Here is an 18,053-nt window from a genome sequence, read left to right as displayed (position 1 = left end):
TGCATCTGTTTGATTGCACTTTGGTTTCTGTAACATGTTAGATAGATTAGCTAGAATCTATATAACTAAAAGTCTCATCTTGACCACTTCCTGTCTGCGCTGGACATTAATTTTAGAAAAAAACGCTACCCTATATCGCTATGATTTTTGGCCATCTTACACAGTCCTCCTCCGCTGAGGTAGCCCCAAGGATTTTTCCGACCGATGAAAAATAAAAAAGTTATGGGTGTTTAAAAGATCTTGTGATCAGCTGATTTGGGGGGGGGGGAACTATAAACTCCGGGATACCTGGACATGAGTCGGTCACTCTCTGGAAGATCGCACACTCGTTTCAGGAAGGTATAGGAGCCTTCTGAACCATTACCATTGGTACCAGAAGTTAAAACTGTAACGTCCAGGTTCAGGAGCAGCCTCCTCAACCATTACCATTAGGCTATTAAACAGAACACCCTCCAAATAAGCTCTGAAGTACATAGACTTGGGAGTGTTGTTTTTGTCTGCACTATTATTGTGTTTTTTTTTAAATATATACTTATTTTGTTTACTATTGTGTTTACACAATACTATGTTTACATATCTATTGTGCTGTTGCAAGTAAGAATTTCATTGTTCCATTTAAGGATATGACAATAAAACACCCTTGACTCTTGTATCCATATTGCTAGCTCACTTTGCTTCAGGCACGTGCCGTGAGTAAATAGTCAGGGTAGGCAGTGGCTATTAAAAATCTTGAAAACCGCGCATGCGCAGATTATTCTCTCCCCGGCGAGCTGTCAGTCGGCTTTAAAAATAAAACTTGGAAACCGTGCATGCGCAGATTGTTCTCTCGACTTTTATCAAGTAATTTGTCTTCAATAGGTCCTATCTCTTAATAAAGTATTTAAAAACATATCGCTCAAAGAAATTTACTTACCATATTTGTACACAAAATCCATTCTTCTCTCTTTGTTTCTTGGTGTACCAAGCTGTTTAAAATGTTCTAATTATTTTTGTTCCTTTGCGCTGTTGAAGTTCTTAAGTTCCAACGTTGGTCTGCCATTTTTAATTATTTTGGTCTTTTCCTCGTAAGTTTGCTTCGAGAAACTCTTCAGGTAATCACAAACCATCTTTGAAAAACCCGCCAAGAAACCTGCGCAGTAGGCTGGTGCACATGCGCATGTGTGTATATATATGTATGTATATATGTATGTATATATTGTATATATATATATGTGTGTGTATATATATGTGTGTATATATATATGTATATATATATGTGTGTGTGTGTATGTGTGTGTGTGTATATATGTGTGTGTATATATATATGTGTGTATATATATGTGTGTGTGTATATGTGTGTATATATATATATATATATATATATATATATATATATATATATATATATATATATACTCCCTGACAAGCCTGCTATGCAAGACTTTGACAATTGAAGATCAAGTGCCAGAAGTGGGGTTTGACTAGCTATAATTTGACTAGCTATTTTGAACAAAAAGAAAATATGTAAATGAAAACCATTTCTTAAAAAAACACGTTCTTTGAAAATAAATTCTGCTTGCTCTGTAGCATCTCAGCAGCTTACCTGAGGCCAAGTGAGCTCCTCTATCTTTCACCAAAATCAATCTGCACTTGTTGCCAGGTGTGCAAGAGCTGCATCTGTACATTTTATCCTTGCTTCCATCAGCCAACTAGTACCATTTTCCATCTTTCACCTTAAAATGCCTGACCTTGGCACCCATGCTGCGGCAAGTGTTTTGAGTTTAACTTTAGTCTTTCCATCTGTGGTTCAACATCCTTTTAAGTAAATTGAAGTCGAGACATTTTATAAATTTCTATTTACAAATATTAAGGATTGACACGTTTAAAATACCAAGTCTGGTTTTAACGGTGTGTCAATGCATTTATTTGTTCTTCCTCTTGAAGGTGAATGCCTACCACTAGGTTTTGGGGGCAGGACCGAGGAAGAAGCTATGACCAGTCAATTCTCGGGGACGGTGAATGTCTAAATTACTGGTTAGCCTGTTCTTGCTTGCAGGGCCGAAAGTACAGAGAGAACAAAGGAAATTTGGTAGGGAGATAATTGGGTCTGAAGCACTTAATTAGCAAAAAAAATCCTGCTTTGTTCGGGTAGATTAGAACAGAAAGGTGTTTTCTCATGTGTTTGATAGAGCTTTGTATGTTCTCCCCGTGACCTGTGTGGGTTTTCGCCAAGATCTTCGGTTTCCTCCCACAGCACAATGGTGCAGTGGTAGAGCCATGGGCAGAAATCCTGGGGGACGGGACGCATGTTTTCTCCCCCCTCCCCCATGCTTTGAGAGGTGGGGGACAATCTCTTTCTCCCCCCCCACCCCGTTTTGTATTCCGGACTTTATCGGACACTGTCTAAGGCGTTCGTGGGGCCTTTCAGCACCCCGCGCGGCTTAAAATCACACTGCTGCATCGAGACGATCGAGGCTCCCGATGTTGAAGCCCCAGCCGGCCAACGAAAGGCCCCGCGATTCGGGGCGGATGAAGCTGCTGTTGCTGGAGTTCGGATGTCGGTCACCAACCAGGTCAGCTTCAGATGTTACCATCCACAGGGCCCACGGCCGAAGCCTCGCGTGTGTGCATGCGGCCATCAAGAAATTATGTTCCCCCTCCCATGTTTTGATAGGGGTGCCTGGGTAGAGTTGCTGCCTAACAGCGCTTGCAGGTCTGGAGACCCGGGTTCGATCCTGACTACCGGTGCTGTCTGTATGGAGTTTGTATGTTCTCCCCATGACCGCATGGGTTTTCTCTGAGATCTTCAGTTTCCTCCCACACTCAAGACGTACAGGTCGGTAGGTTAATTGGCTTGGTGTAAATGTAAATTGTCGCTAGTGTGCGGAGGTTAGTGTGCGGGGATGACTGGTCGATGCGGACTCGATGGGCCGAGGGACCTGTTTCCACGCAGTATCTTTAAACTAAATGTTGCTGACACTTGAGGTTTGCCTTTTGTGTTGCTAAAGCTGGCTGCTCCATCTCTTTACCCTATTTTAAATTTTTTATTGTACCCGTGTACTTTCATTTCCAAAGCTGTGTATGTTTTATTACATCTATGACTTCAACAAATAAGGGAAAATTTGTACTTTTATAGATTTGGAATAAAGTGCAATTAATATTAGCATAAACTGAATCCTGTCGTATTTACCACTAAATATCTGTTTCCCATTAAAATGCATATAGAACAGAACTGTACAGAAAGAAGAACAGGCACTTTGGCCCACAATGTCTGGTCCGACATGATGGGAAGTCACACTAATCTCCTCTGCCTGCATTTGATCCATAGCCTTCCATTCCATGCATATCCATGTGCCCATCCTGAAGCCGCTTAAATGCCACAATCTTATCTGCCTCCTGACTCCCGACCTTATAGCCATGCCTTCTAGTCTTTGACATTTCCACCCTGGGAGAAAATGGTTCTGACTGTTTACCATATCAATGCCACTCATTTTATATACTTTGGTTGGGTCTCCCCTCAATCTCCGTTCCAGATGAAACGATCCATGTTTGTCCAAACTCTACTTGTAGCCAGCTAATACCCTCTACTGCAGGCAACACGGGGTGACCAGAACTGCATACAAATTCAGCCTACTGAAAGTTGCTATATGACTTCCTTACTCTTTTACTCAATGCTACCACCCCTGTGCAACTTGCAAGGTTTGTTTATTCTGTGACAATGCCTGATGCTATCATCTGCAAAAATTAGCAGTATCAAACTAGCCTGCCTGCAAAGTTCATTCCAATTTCTGTACGTGGATCAGAACAAGTATTAAAACAAAGTCAATATCTGATAGTACATCAGAAATTTGGTTGTTTTATAACTTGGTGAATTACATGTCAAATTGATATGTCAGTTAATATTAAATGTTGCCATCTTCAGTTTCTGCATTACAATCATCTTGATGTAGAAGGAACAAAAGATGTTTAAAACGTGATTTCTCTAAAACTTCAAATTTGCCATTTCTTGCAAATTGTGTAAAATTAAATTATTAACCTATCACAATGCACTTATCTTCCTCACCAAATAATAAGTAATTTCTTATTGTAGTATTTAAGTTAGTGAGCTAGTTAATTAAGACCAGGACTAGTGGTCTGGAAACTGTTTAAATCCCATCCTTTGGTGTGGTGGGGGGGAGTTAAATTGGAACAAAAAGCTAGTGACCATTGTTATCTTCGAAATATTTCTTTTTAGGAAGGATAACAAAATGGAGCATTTTCTATAAGGTGTCTAGAGCAGTTAGTGGTCTTAGCTGGAAAAACAGGCAACAGCCAGTGCTTTCACCCATGTTGAAAAGCAAGCTCCACAGCATAAAGATAAATTGAACCCTTTGCAGATTGATTGAATTCCATATTTTTGGGAAGGAAATTTTGTCCTTGATCTCTGACTCCAGAAAAATAAATATGGTGAACACTTAATTAAAAAGGCCTGTCAAATCACTGAGGAAATTTTGGAATTAGTTATAAATGTTACCTTTTCCAGTGACATCTGCAACCCCATAAATTACAATAATTGGGAACGGGTTATTAGAATTTTTGTGAAAGCATGGTTGTCTTGCCAATAGAATTGGTTGAAGCAGCTTCAGCTGATCAGTCAGATGTACTTGATCAGCATTTCCCTGTGCACCAATCTAAACTCTGCTGTTGCACCCGTTGCATACCTGATACTACCTAAAATACTATTTCATCGTCTATTGGCCTGCATTGAGCTCCCTGCTTCTATTTGTCATGTCTGCAGATTTCAAAATCTATTTTGAGCCTACCTGCTTAAACACACATTTAAACTGATAAGTTCCCATTAGTTTGTGTTGCAGGAGGGGATTGTTTCTTAAGCATTTAGCTTACTATCTGCATAACATGATTTTGGGGGAAATCTTTTAGGATGCTCTATCAAGGTTGCAGCAGTTTTTAGAAACTTAATGAAGGAGAGTCGTGAGTCCCCACATCACGATGCCACAACTGAAGAAAATAACTGGCAAATGGTTTTGAAGAAAACTTGAATGGTTTGGTATGTTTACATACAAAACTTGAATGGCGAGTATGTTTACATGGAGTTAAACATACTCGCCATATCTGTCTGGTGGTCTGCTAACACGGCCCGAGCGCGTGCGGACCGAACCCTCCCCTCCCTCTCCTGAAAGATGGGATGGAGAGCCAGGAGGCGAGAATGGCGCGGGAGAGGTTTGTGGGGACCGAAAGGGGAAACATGCGGTAGGTGAGGCCCCGTGGTTAGTGGAGACCATGGGACGAGGAGGGGTGTAAGGCATGCGGGCACGGGTAGGAGACATCGCAGAAGGCAGCTGGAACGGCTGAGCATAGGAGCCAGCAGGCAGTGGCCGGGGCTCCCTCACAGCAAGCAGGTGTTGTCGACTTCTCTGGTAAACCGCTCCCTCAGAGTCCACCATGTAGGATCGTGGCTCGTCAGTCGGGCTGACAACATTGCCCAGACGGGAATGTCCAGTCGAAGCTCGTAGACGGACGACCTGGCCCGGAAGTAGAGGCTTGATTGGTCTGCTGGAACTGTCGTATGACCGTTTCTGGATGTCATGCTTCTCTTGGAGACGTTTCTGGATAGTGGCAGGCTTCGACACCCGAGGAACCAGCTGCTGTTGTGCGGTGGGGACTGGAGACCTCGTCAATCTCAACATTAGGCGCTGTGACGGCGATCCCAGGGTACCGTCTCTGGCAATGTTTCTGAGATTCAGGAAAAAATGAAATGAAATGATTCAATTAATTGACGGCAGTGTACGTCCAGAGGAAATGCATTTTTAGCATCTCCCTTGACACAATGGTGTGCCCGCGCCTGCCTGAGATTCAGGAGAGTGATGAGATGGAGGTAGACGTCCGACTTTGAAATGCGCGCTCCATCCAGCAAGTGCTTGGCACTTCTGACAGTGCGTTCAGCGAGTCCATTACTCTGTGGATACTCGGGACTACTCGTGACGTGCTGGAAGTTCCATCGGTCTGCGAAAAGCTTGAACATATGGCTGGTGAGCTGCCGCCCGTTGTCGGTTCTCAGGCAGACAGGAATGCCATAGGTGGAGAAGTGCTTTTTCAGCTTGATGACCAACTCAGACGTGAGGGAGCTCAGTTGGGCTAGTTCAAACCAGTTAGAATAGGAATCGATCAGAACAAGGTAGTGCTTTCCGCACCATTCGAAAATGTCTGCCGCCAGAGACGTCCAGGGCAGTGCTGGTGGCGGTTGTTGCAGAAGGGGCTGCCGCTGCTGATGAGGCGCAAGGTTGTTGCAAGTGGGGCGGGAGGCTATGCGGTCCCGGATGTGCTTGGCCATCCCCGGCCAGTAGAACAGACCACGAGCGCGTGCCAGTGTGGAGTCGGCTCCTGGTTGACCGCTGTGTGCCTCTTTGAAGTATTCGTCTCGTAGCGATGAGGGTATCACCACCTTGTGACCCTTGACCACAACACCATTCTGAACCACCAGTTCATCACGTACCAGGAAGAACGGCTGTACCTCTGTGGGCATGTCCGATTGTTTGTCTGGCCAGCCTGTTTTGATGATGGACGAGAGGGTTTGAAGCATATCGTCAGTCGTAGTGTGCGCGGCCAGGGTGTGCAGTTGCTTAATGGGGACGAGGTCGACACCGAGGACCGTGAAATCTTCCTGTTCATGGGGGTGTTGTTCGCAAGATGCCCGAGGTGCATGAGAGAGAGTGTCAGCGACATGCATGTCCTTGCCCTTTGTGTAGGTAATGGTGAAGTCGTACCGCTGCAGCATCATGTGCTGCAAGCGAACTGGCGCGGCATGGAGAGGCTTGTTCAGGATTGTCACCATGTAAACAAGTGCCAGAGACAGTGTGTGATTTAAACGCATCTTTAATGAGCACTAGAAACTTAACAGCATTGAGGACAACAGGTTGTCAGTGCATCCTAACTGCCCTAACTGGCAGTTCCGGGAATGAGTGTTAGTATAAGTGTTATAGTGGGGTGGAGTTAGTGATGCTGGCTTGTGTGTGATTGGTTCACATGCATCATCAATCTACAGTTATCTCTAAACTTATCAACCTAGTCATTCCCCCTCAGTTCCTAATCAGTTGGTCCCATGACTACTCTGCTGTCCAATTGGATTGTAGCTAATCTCTCCATTCTATCTGCCATGGTTCCATAATACTTAAGGGCCTGTCCCACTTTCCTGGGCTGCTTACAAATTCTCCTGAGTTTTCCCCTTGATTCAAACTTGGAGAATGTTCGTAACGGGTCGGTAGGAGTCCGTAGATATATCGTAGCGGCTGGTTATGTCAGCCATATGTACTCGGGGCATCGGGTAAGTTGGGACATTTTTTCGAGCATGACAAAAAATGTCCACGAGTAAAAAGATAGTCGGGAGGAGAATAATTGCGACATTTAATGCCCCGGCTATCTACGGCTGACATAACGAGCCGCTGCAATATATCTACGGACCCCTTATGAACATTCTCTGAGTTTGAATCAAGGGGAAAACTCAGGAGAATTTGTGAGCATTTTGGGAAAGTGGGACAGGCCCTTTACATGAATCTTTTCCACCAAAGTTACTAAGTGTGAGATTATACATTTGTGGCAACCTGGAGAGAATGTTTGATTTATTCTACTACTGTTGTGAAGAGCTGTTCCTAGCATCACCTCTAAATCGACTACCTCTAATTTTGTCTGAATGCTGATCTAGATAATCCTAATCAGAAATTTGTAAAACTATAGCCAACCTTCCAACCTCATTATTACATTTAATAATTGACCATGTATAAATTTCCTTTCAATAAGTATTTCGGAGTTTCACACTTGCCCCAAGGGCATGTTGTCTTTTCATCGGCAGTTTCTCTTAATACCTGGATATTAAGCAATAATCTTTTTAATCTCCTCATAATTTAACTCCCAAGAGTCCAGGTGTCTGATAAATCTATATTGTATACTTTCCAAGGCAAATTGTATCATCTGGTGTGGTCACTCGAATGAATCATTAAACCTAGGTTTTGCATTGTATAACTTATCATCACTGCCCTTTTCCTTTGTACCTGTCCATGACATTTTAATCTATGTTCATAAATATCAAATCTCCCGATTTCTCTCTTAGGAAGCATAGAGTTCCACAGTGCCTATCTTGTTTATAACTAGTCAGAATTTGAGAGAGCAAGGCAAATTCTTGCAAGCCACCCATGTGTCATATTCTGATATCTTGAGTTGCTGCCTGTTATCTTTATTCTTCCTCCTGTTATTCAGCTAATTTCCTAAACAAGGCAATAACGTACCATCGTTAAAAGGACTTAATGATGGTACGTTAAATAAGTTGACTCGTTGATAAAGAACGTATCTAATGTCCTTCGGAATTCCTTTTAAGTTCCATAAACATTTGTTGTTCTGCCGCTGTCTAGCACTTTACACAGTTCTAAAAAAATTAATTAGTTTTTATGCATGCCCTATCCTCTCCAAATCTACTCTGGGCGTCTTTGTTTAGTTGAGACTACTTAAAGGCATTCAGTCATTTCATCTTTAATTATAGGCCTAAATAAACACCTGATGACAGATGGTGGGCTATATGATGTATTTCCATTGCTTTCTTTTTCCTTCTATACTCAAGAATAGATAAATAGTAAAATGGCAGACATATTAAACACCTGTGTTTTCAATAGTAAAGAATGACTGGTAGCTCATAGAATCTACTTCTGAATAAGGGGCAAAGCTATGTTGGTGCAAAAAAAGGACAAATCCCCAAGGCCCGTTGGTTTCTACCCTTGCATTTTAAAAGAAGTTGGTGAGAACATTACCAGTCACCACTGTTCTAAAGATCTTGATTTGACTACTGGAAAAATTGCATGTAACGTCACAGTTTAAGGAAGGAATTGTGTTTTTTTTTTTAAACATTGCTTTGCCTGGATGCTGAATGGCATAAGGCCATATCAGTATGATGAGAGGGGGTTTGTAGGGAAATTGACCTGTACATTTCCCCTGATGTGTAGGATGCGAAAATTGAATAATGTAGAACTAGATACAGATGATTGATGATTGGCGTGTACTCGGTGGGTCAAAGAGCCCATTTCCAGGCTTTATATCTACACTCAGAAAAGAAGAACGTGACATTAAATGACAAGAAATAATGAATTTGAAGTTATAGGCTTCGGTCATCAGTTAATAAATTGATGTTGGCTTTTCATATTTAGCTGTACTTGCAAAAGAACTCCCCACCTTTTTTTGGGGGGGGAATTTGGTGTCAGCGGTGTATTCAATTAAAATTGTATGCATTTTTTTTTTTCAGTTTTAAGAAATAGATCCAGATTTTTTTTTAATTGGTTGCATTTCAATTGTGATGAATCATTGCACTGAAAATATTTAATTTGAGTTTAAAAATGTTAATCTGTTAACCTATTCGCTAACTTGATTTGAGTGTGTGAACAAAAAAGGTTGATCAAACTGGCAAATGTCAAATGTAAATATTCTATTTTCTGCAGAATTTAAGCCAAATGCATCATTGTGGTAACTTAACATTGTTCCGTTTTGGTTCCTGAAATTGCATACTGTTTGTTGGCTTATTTTCCCACAAATTTTGACAAGGTGATACATGAACTGCAGATGCTAGTCTTGAGCAATACACAAAGTTCTGGAGGAATTCAGTGGGTCAGATAGCATCAGTTGCCTAACCTACTGAGTTTCTTCGGCACAAGATTTACACAGCTCATTTTGGAAATGTTTAAAAAAGCATTCTACGTGAGTATATATTCATGTAATAGTTTGTAATATGAACATTGGGTATCATGTGATTTGTCATCGTCTTTGATAGATTTATATGAATTTGACATTTACAATATTTTAAGCTTGAAGCTTCTAGAATATACTTTTCATATGAAACTGTTGATGACATTGAAAGTAAGTTTTCAATATGATTTAAGAGAAAAAAAAAATTCTCGGCGACATGAATGTTGACTACCGTTTGTTACGGGTACTGATATTTTTGTCTATTAATGGGCTGTGTGTAGTTTCCATTTGGTTTTATTGGGTTGGTTCAAGGACAAGAAATGTCATAAATATCATTTAATGTTGAAGTGGGTGAGTGAGTTTTAATGTTGAGCCAAGGCTGCATATGTTTTAGTACTTGAATATTTCTGGTAGGCATCAGGCAGAAAATGGGAAGGATTGAGATTTCCAAGAAAGCTCCATTGTCTGAACTTGTTGAATGCTTTACCTTGTGATAGAAGCTGAGGCCCAGGATTAGTTGAGTAATAAGAGGGGACTTGGGGATGATGAAGAGAATGTAGTTGTGTAAATTCCACAATGTAATCGCTGCATTTTATATACAATTAACGGTCAAAAAGGCATCCCAGTATCCAGTTGAGTTTTAAGGTAGACTAGACCAAGTGGGACGCGTTGGGTCCCTGTCACACGGGAGACCTGGTCCCCCAATGCAACCCTTCCCCCCCCCAATGCAATATTCCACCATTCACCCATAGCACCCAACTGCACAGGGGCAACTCATTTCCCTTTATTCACCCTCTCTCATTTTAAACGCTTTTTTAAAATGCTTGCTAGGGCTGGCAGGACTCGGTGTCCTGGGATAGCAACATTGTAGCGACGATGGCTACAATCCCATTGTGAAGTCATAATTGTAATTGCCAGTGCACAGGGAAGAAATCTTTCTCAAATTAGGATTTTGTAAATTAAAAAATGTGAATAACTTATAAAATATAACATCAATCTGAATGAAACTTGAGACACCGCAGGACAATTGTGAGTAAGGTGGTGCAAACATTGTAGCACTATCTTGTACTGTTTTGGCGTAGTTCCATGATCACGCACGGATACACGCACATAGAAACGCAAACAAGATGAGATTTTATAGTAATATACTAGACCAAGTCCTCGCAACGCACAGTTGCGGTGGGGGGGGGGGGGGGGGGCACTTCTCTCACACACACACACACACACACACACACACACACACACACACACACACACACACACACACACACACACACACACACACACACACACACACACGTCAAATGTGAGTGCTGGTTCCCGAACACGCACGGATACACCATTCCCCCATAGGTCCCAATATTCACCTCTCCCCTAGAGAGGGGGGGGGGGGGGGGGGGGGGGGGGGGGGGAGAAAGAGTGTGGGAGTGGGTAGACGCAGCACCTACCTAGGTCGTAGAGCAGCACCCTCCCCACCAGATGCCCGGCCCGAGCGAGGCTGCGGCTGGCGTGGACTAGAGCGAGGTCTGGAGCAATCTAAGGACGGTCATAAGCAGCGGAGGGCCGGCCGATCGTGGCTTTCGCGAGGGGAAGCCCACCCACCCGCGTGACAGACGATCGAGACGGAGAGGAGGTCACACCCTGTGACATCCAGAGATCGCCAGGTGGGATCGGGATCACCAGCGAGGAAAAGGCTTCACGATTCCCCGAGTCCCTGCGATCGACGGAGGAATCGCAGGTCACCTTCCCACCGCGCTGGCCCGCGCCCGCGTGCCGATAATGACTGCCATCATGTTCTAGAACTTCAAGGAGCACAGCGGAGCGCACAACACGACCTGAGCAGCAGTTTAAAAACGCTAAGTGACAAATTTCAAGAAGTGAAAATTAAGCCAAGAAGTACAGAAGATAGAACAGAGGTGACGTCACTCGCAGCGCGAGCAGAGGCAGGTAGTCAGATCCATTGTGACGTCAACAGCGAGACCATCTCATTTATTTTCTATGTTATTTGAGATTTGTGAATATTTTCATAAATAGCTCGAGAAATAATGCATGACATTTTCATGTAAGGCGACATCACGGGGTAAATCGTATCACGGGGTTGACATCACGGGGTAAATCCATCAGAACATGTAAATATTTCACCGTTAGCGTGTCGTGTTTTCGAGGAGATGTGAAACGCACACGAACATCACAGATACAGACAGTCACGGACACAATCAGTTTGATAAGTATAGAGATATAAGATCAAATGGGACCCGTTGGGTCCTGTTCCCCAACGCAATATTCCACCACTCATCCAGAGCCCCCAACTGCGCGGTTGGTGGGTTCCCGTTGTGACGCCAGAAATCCCCATTGTGCCATGAGTCCCCCAACTGCGCCTCGTCATCACGGCAACCCTCCCCCAACAGCACCTCGCCATCCTTATTCCTATCCCTATCCTCCATTCCCACTCAACCCCCAGAACTCCCTCTCCTCTTCTTTCCCCTGTCCTCATCCCCTCCCCCACTCCCTCCCTCACCTCTCCCTTACTTTCCTTTCCCCTACTCTTAGTCCCATCCCTCCCTCTAACTCCTCTCCCCTCCATATCCCCCTTTCCCCTCTATTCACATCTCCCCTCCATAACCTCCTCCTTTCTCCCCCCCCCCCCCCCCCCCCCCCCCCCCCACAAATACACACAAGGCAAACAAGCGGTCACACAAACAAGATGAGAGTGTTAGTAATCTAGAGACTAGATACAAGATGAGAGTTTTAGCAATATAGAGATAGATAGATTAAACTTGTTTTTTGATCTGTTATAACATAACTGGCCAGAAAGAGGCTGCCATATGCTCATAAGCCAGGCGAATGCAAAGCCAGTTTACTGTGATGACCTTTGTCCACCTGTGTCATTTGGCACTCAGCTGGTCTTTGTACTGCCATTTATTCGTGGCGGATAAGTAACGCTCTGTCACGTAAGCTGTATTCTTCGGGAAAGTAAGCAGATAATTTATTTTCAACTGCAGTTGGCACTTTGAGAGGAAATAAAGTGGAATGTGTTGATGAGTTTAAGGGAAGCTTATTTGAGTTTGGCCCCATGAGATAGTGGAATGGCCCTTTTGCATAAATTAAAACTCCTTGAAACATCCTGTTGGTGCACTGAAAGGATTGGTTTATCTGTTGCACAAACTTGGAAAAAATATTAATTGTCAATTGTGGATATTTCCCCTATTCCTCAGCCTGTAGATGTTGGGATCCACCCCTTGGTGCCCTGGAAATTTAGTCTCTGGTTTAAGCAAATATAATTGCCTAGAGATCACTTGGTCAGTGCTGTCACTAGAATATTGGTAGTTAAATTGCCTCAATATTTATTCCACCCTTCCCTCTATCCACTTCATGTATTGCACTGACATATTAAAATACATTGTAATTAGGTTGGTGGCTAAATAATAAGTTGAAAGACTTTTTGTTTTTTAGTTAATTCTTCCCCTTTTAATTGGAGTGTTCCAAAAATGTGTATTTTCCAGATTTGTGCTCATTTTTTTTTATGCGTCGGCATTCCACTTCAGTATGTGATTAAGGATAATTGCACTTGAATATAAAGAAATGGGTCAGTGGGGGCAGATGGTTCTGAAGCTGTTTTGTTTCATGCTGTGTAATTGTACTTGTGAATGTCAGAGAGGACCAGAATATTCTGAAATGATGTTGAGCAATGTACAGTGTCAAATTGAAAGATTGCTATTTGTTCAAACTATTGGTAAAGTAGAAAACCAGTGTGTTATTCAACTCCTTTTTTTTTAAGGGGGGGGGGGGGTGATAATAATTAGTGAAGTGTAGAATAAATATTTGGTTCTGCTCAAGAAATTGTTTATTTGAGATCCATTGAAGGCTATGAGGCTGTGAATGTTTTGTTAAAACACAACTAAGAGTAATTCGAACACTGTTTTCAATTCATGCTAGTTCAGCGTGGACAGTTATAGTTCTGACTCCATGGAGGTTAGCATTCACTAATTTAACCTGTTTACATCCTGTTTGCATTCATCTGAATGGTAAAGTAGTAGTTAAAGAATAATCGGCTAGAGACTCCAGATGGAGTACGCTTGCACTTAGTCACAAATGGAGCTTGTTACATCACTGGTAATCTGTTTGCCTCGAGGTGAGTGATGAACCCTGTGGCTGTGCTTCCTTTGTCAGGATCACTTCAAAAATATGGCCTGGAATTTGTAAATGCATTGTATTGAATAGTTATTAAATTGTTTGTATGGAAAGGCAAAATTGCTTGTTTCTTATACTTGTATAACTTCAGGTATTCCTGTCAAATGTCTACAAATGAAATATGCTAAATCTATTTGTGGTGTTAGCAGCAGTTGTGTTTAAATAAACTCAATTACAACTAAGTATAAGAATTTAACCAAGGATTAATTTAGATAAATATTTTGGTGTGGTTAGCATTCTAAACTTGGTGTGGATTATGGATAAATGCTGTCCCCGCTTTTATACGTATGGCATATATTCTTTAAACATTTATCAAAAGTGTATTACTGTAGAGAAATTGAATGTTATCACCTATAGTTCTGCTTGAATATCTGAACATGTTGCTCTTGGGGACGATAAGGTTAAAGACACTGGAAGAGGTTGGGACATTTTGTAGGCATTACTGTAGCAGATGGAGGCCTCTGCTGTATTCATACAGCTGCTTGCCTGGTGTGGTGGCAGCTGCTGTTGCTGCAATTTCTGTTCTTTTGTTGTTTTGCAACCAAGAATGTAGAACTGAGTATAATGAAGAATTAATTAATGGGCCAGGTTAGAGTTTTCATTGGCTTTGAATAATATATTGTGTAGTATGAGCCTGGGAGTTTGTAAGCAAAAGAATGAAAGCTGCTTGGTACTCTAGTTATCATTTTAGAAAGTTTTTCATTTTTAGTGCTGCTTTATGTCAGGCCATACTGAGGAAAGGATCATTTTAAACGCTGCCTTAATGATTGTCTATGTTTGTATCACGTTATTCATTCCATTTGTCCCCCAATTTTATTTTATTTTCATTTTCTCCCTAGGACCTCTATCCAGACTTTGCCTGACACTGAATTGCCCAAAAGAATTAAGGAAATATGGAGTGACATGCAGGAGATTAGACATAGGATTTAAGGATTTCAAGACTTACACCTCGAAGGGAAGCGAGTGAGGTGAAACAGAGAATAGTACACTTTTTTTGCCAGTAGGAGAGCTACTGACTCGAGGAAGATGGCAGATCCTGGTATGCTGAGTTTGTTTGGTGATGATGGGAACATTTTCAGTGAAGGGCTTGAAGGTCTGGGCGAATGTGGTTTTTCAGAGAATCCAGTGAATGCCCTTGGGCAACAACTACCCATGGATCAAGGATTTGGCTCCATGCAGTCTCCCCTCCATCACCCCCCACCTACTCAGACGCAAACTAAGCTGACTCATTATGATCATTTTGGTCCGTTTGAACAACAGAAAATTCATCTGGTAGATCAGCCTAACCGAATGATTGGTAATACTCCTGGGAATGGCATGGCATCGCCTCATTCACAATACCATAATCCCTCAGTTCCACCAGTCCCTCACAGTGGAGCTCAGATGGGTGTATACCCAGCTATGCAGAATGAAAGATGTGGACAGCAGTTTGTGGACAGCAGCTCCATGTGGGGACCACGTGCAGTCCAGGTGCCAGACCAGACCCGACCTGCCTTCCAGCAACAGCAGCAACAACAGCCACCACCTCAGGGGCATGCTCAGCATATGCAACAGATGGGGAATTACCTGACACGTAGTGATTACTCTTTGCAACAGCACAACCAGTCTCAACAACAGCGGGTGAACCAATTCACTCAGGCACAAGAGGCCCTCAGTCAGGGAAATCCTTTCATGGGTACTTCAGGGCCAGGTCACTTATCCCGCATGCCGCAGCAAACCCCCAACATGGGCCCTTCTTTACGTCACACTCCATCACAGCAATACCATCCCCACCCCCCTCTGCCTAATACTCTCCATGGAGATTCCATTGCTCACAGTCCTAGATTCTCCCCCAGTCCTTCTCAGCAAGCCAGTAGCAGGCAGCAAAACTTAAATTTTACTTCACGTAGCCAGGCAGTACCTTCACAGTCTGTAAGTAGCTCAGGGCAGTATTCACAATATCCTTATAGTAACATTAATCAGGGATTAGTTAACAGTAATACAGGGATCAATCAAAACCTAGGCCTTAATAATAACCCATCTGTGAATCAGGCAATACCCCGCTATCCAAATACAGTGGGATTCCCAGCTGGAACTAGCCAAGGATTAATGCACCAGCAGCCTATACATCCAAGTGGTCCACTTAACCAAATTAATGCACAAACTATGCACCCAACGCAGTCTCAGGGAACATATGCTTCTCCATCTCCCATGTCACCCATGAAAGCTATAAATAACCCAGCAGGTACCCCTCCACCCCAGGTTAGGCCAGGCAGTGCTGGAATGCAGCTTGAAGTTGGAAGCTATCCAAACATGCCCCTGCCGCAACAGCCACATCAATCCCCAGGTACCATGGGACTTGGACAGAGGAGCATGGGTCCCAGAAGCATGCAGACACCACAGTACATGAACCCTTCTGTGCCAAGGGATATTGGGAGTCTTCCAAGACCAGTCGGCGCACTGGGACCCAGTGGGAATCATGCAGATCAAGTGATGCAAGAACGCATTATGTCTGGCCAACAGCACCCAAATCAGCCTTTTCAGCCTCAGTTGCCAACTTGTCCACCTGTGAAACAGCATCCAACGGTGCATCATCAAACTTCTCCTTCACCTCATCAGCATCAGCCATGGGCACAGTCACAGCATTCATCACCCAAGGCCGCTTCGCAGCAAGTGTCTGCCCAACAGGTGAGTGTTCTAATTAATTACGATGGTTTTGAGTGACCAAAATATGCTCCTTGCTGATAAAGTATAGTAGCTTACCAACATTTCCATGGATGTAACGGCATGGAATTTATAATGAATTAACACAATTTCAAACTTTGCTGCTTGAGATTTTCTTTTCCCATGCTGTTGGCATTCATGTGTTTAAGAATGATTAAAGAAACTCTACGTTAATATTTTGTTGAAATGGAGAATATTTATTTCTGCCTGGAATCCAATGCTCCATTAATTAGGACAGACAATAAGGAAGTTGGCTTCACCTGCAGCGGTATTCAACAATATTCTTGGTCTGTATTTTGTATTCATGCAATTGTCTCATTGCTCGTGTCTCTTTTATGGCCAGAAGTAAAGCTAGCCTTTTAAGGCTTAAAATTGTAGTTCATAATAGATGTTTTACTAATTGACTGTTGAATCCTCTTTACTGAACTTCATTTTTAGCTTTCCTGGCAATTATCCCTTGCTCAACCAATTCTGAAATTTATTTCTATTTTGCTACGGAGCCTGTTATTTGTTCCCTTAATTTCTTTCCCATCTCGGTTTCTGGTTGTACTTCAATTTCATTATTCCTGTAGGTATCTTTGGTGCTTATTTTCCCCAGAAATAGATTGATAATTACTCCCATTACAATATTCCCTGTCCTTTGAAACATTTCTGAGCATCATAATCCATGAGCAGGGTTCAATGACCTTCTGTTAGATTATCCCACCTATTCCATCTGTTTGGGTTTGTATCACCTATATTACCAATGTTCCATTTGTCAATGTCATCAATGACATTATTTTTCCCATGCCCAGTCATTCTCATTTTAATTTGCCCTATCTCTTCAACAAATTGGTTGTTTCAATCTGCAGCTTCTTCATCTAACACATGATGCAGCATAAGAATCACATTATTACTCAAGATACCTCAAGGGTTGTATTTGTATATTTTTTACTAACTTGCAATAGTCTAAGGCTTATTGCCTTGGTGTCGAGTGAACTGTCAACAGGAGTTTGGCTGAATAAGAAGGTGCAATCTGTGCAGAACGTAGTGCCCTCCGTAATGTTTAGGACAAAGACCCATCATTTGTTTATTTGCCTCTGTGCTCCACAATTTGAGATTTGTAATAGAAATAAATCACATGTGTTTAAAGTGCAAATTGCCAGATTTTAATAAAGGCCATTTTTATACATTTTGGTTTCACCATGAAGAAATTACAGCAGTGTTTATACATAGTTCCCCCCCATTTCAGGGCACCATAATGTTTGGGACACAGCAATGCCATGTAAATGAAAACGGGGAATTACAGACCAGTTAGTCTAACATTGGTAGTGGGGAAACTGCTAGAGTCAGTTATTAAAGATGGGATAGCAGCACATTTGGAAAGTGGTGAAATCATTGGACAAAGTCAGCATGGATTTACGAAAGGTAAATCATGTCTGACGAATCTTATAGAATTTTTCGAGGATATAACTAGTGGT

At 42.5% G+C, this 18,053-nt stretch overlaps 1 protein-coding gene across 11 annotated transcripts in view; it reads left to right on the top strand.

Annotated features, from left to right (window-relative positions):
* Positions 1-18,053, top strand: part of chd7 (chromodomain helicase DNA binding protein 7) — a 229,796-nt gene that overhangs the window by 15,043 nt on the left and 196,700 nt on the right. For 8 of the 11 annotated variants that reach the window (XM_055634007.1, XM_055634010.1, XM_055634002.1 and 5 more), the window contains one exon: positions 14,730-16,557. The exons of the other annotated variants lie outside the window; for them this stretch is intronic. In XM_055634007.1, the coding sequence (XP_055489982.1) occupies positions 14,917-16,557 (1,641 nt within the window). In that variant the 5' untranslated portion in view covers positions 14,730-14,916. The remainder of the gene's footprint in view (positions 1-14,729; positions 16,558-18,053) is intronic. 11 annotated transcript variants of the gene reach the window in all.

This window comes from Leucoraja erinacea, chromosome 4, assembly GCF_028641065.1.
Source record: "Leucoraja erinacea ecotype New England chromosome 4, Leri_hhj_1, whole genome shotgun sequence".
Lineage (NCBI taxonomy): Eukaryota > Metazoa > Chordata > Chondrichthyes > Rajiformes > Rajidae > Leucoraja > Leucoraja erinaceus.
Note: the sequence above shows the minus strand (reverse complement) of the source record. Positions and strands in the feature narration are given on the sequence as shown.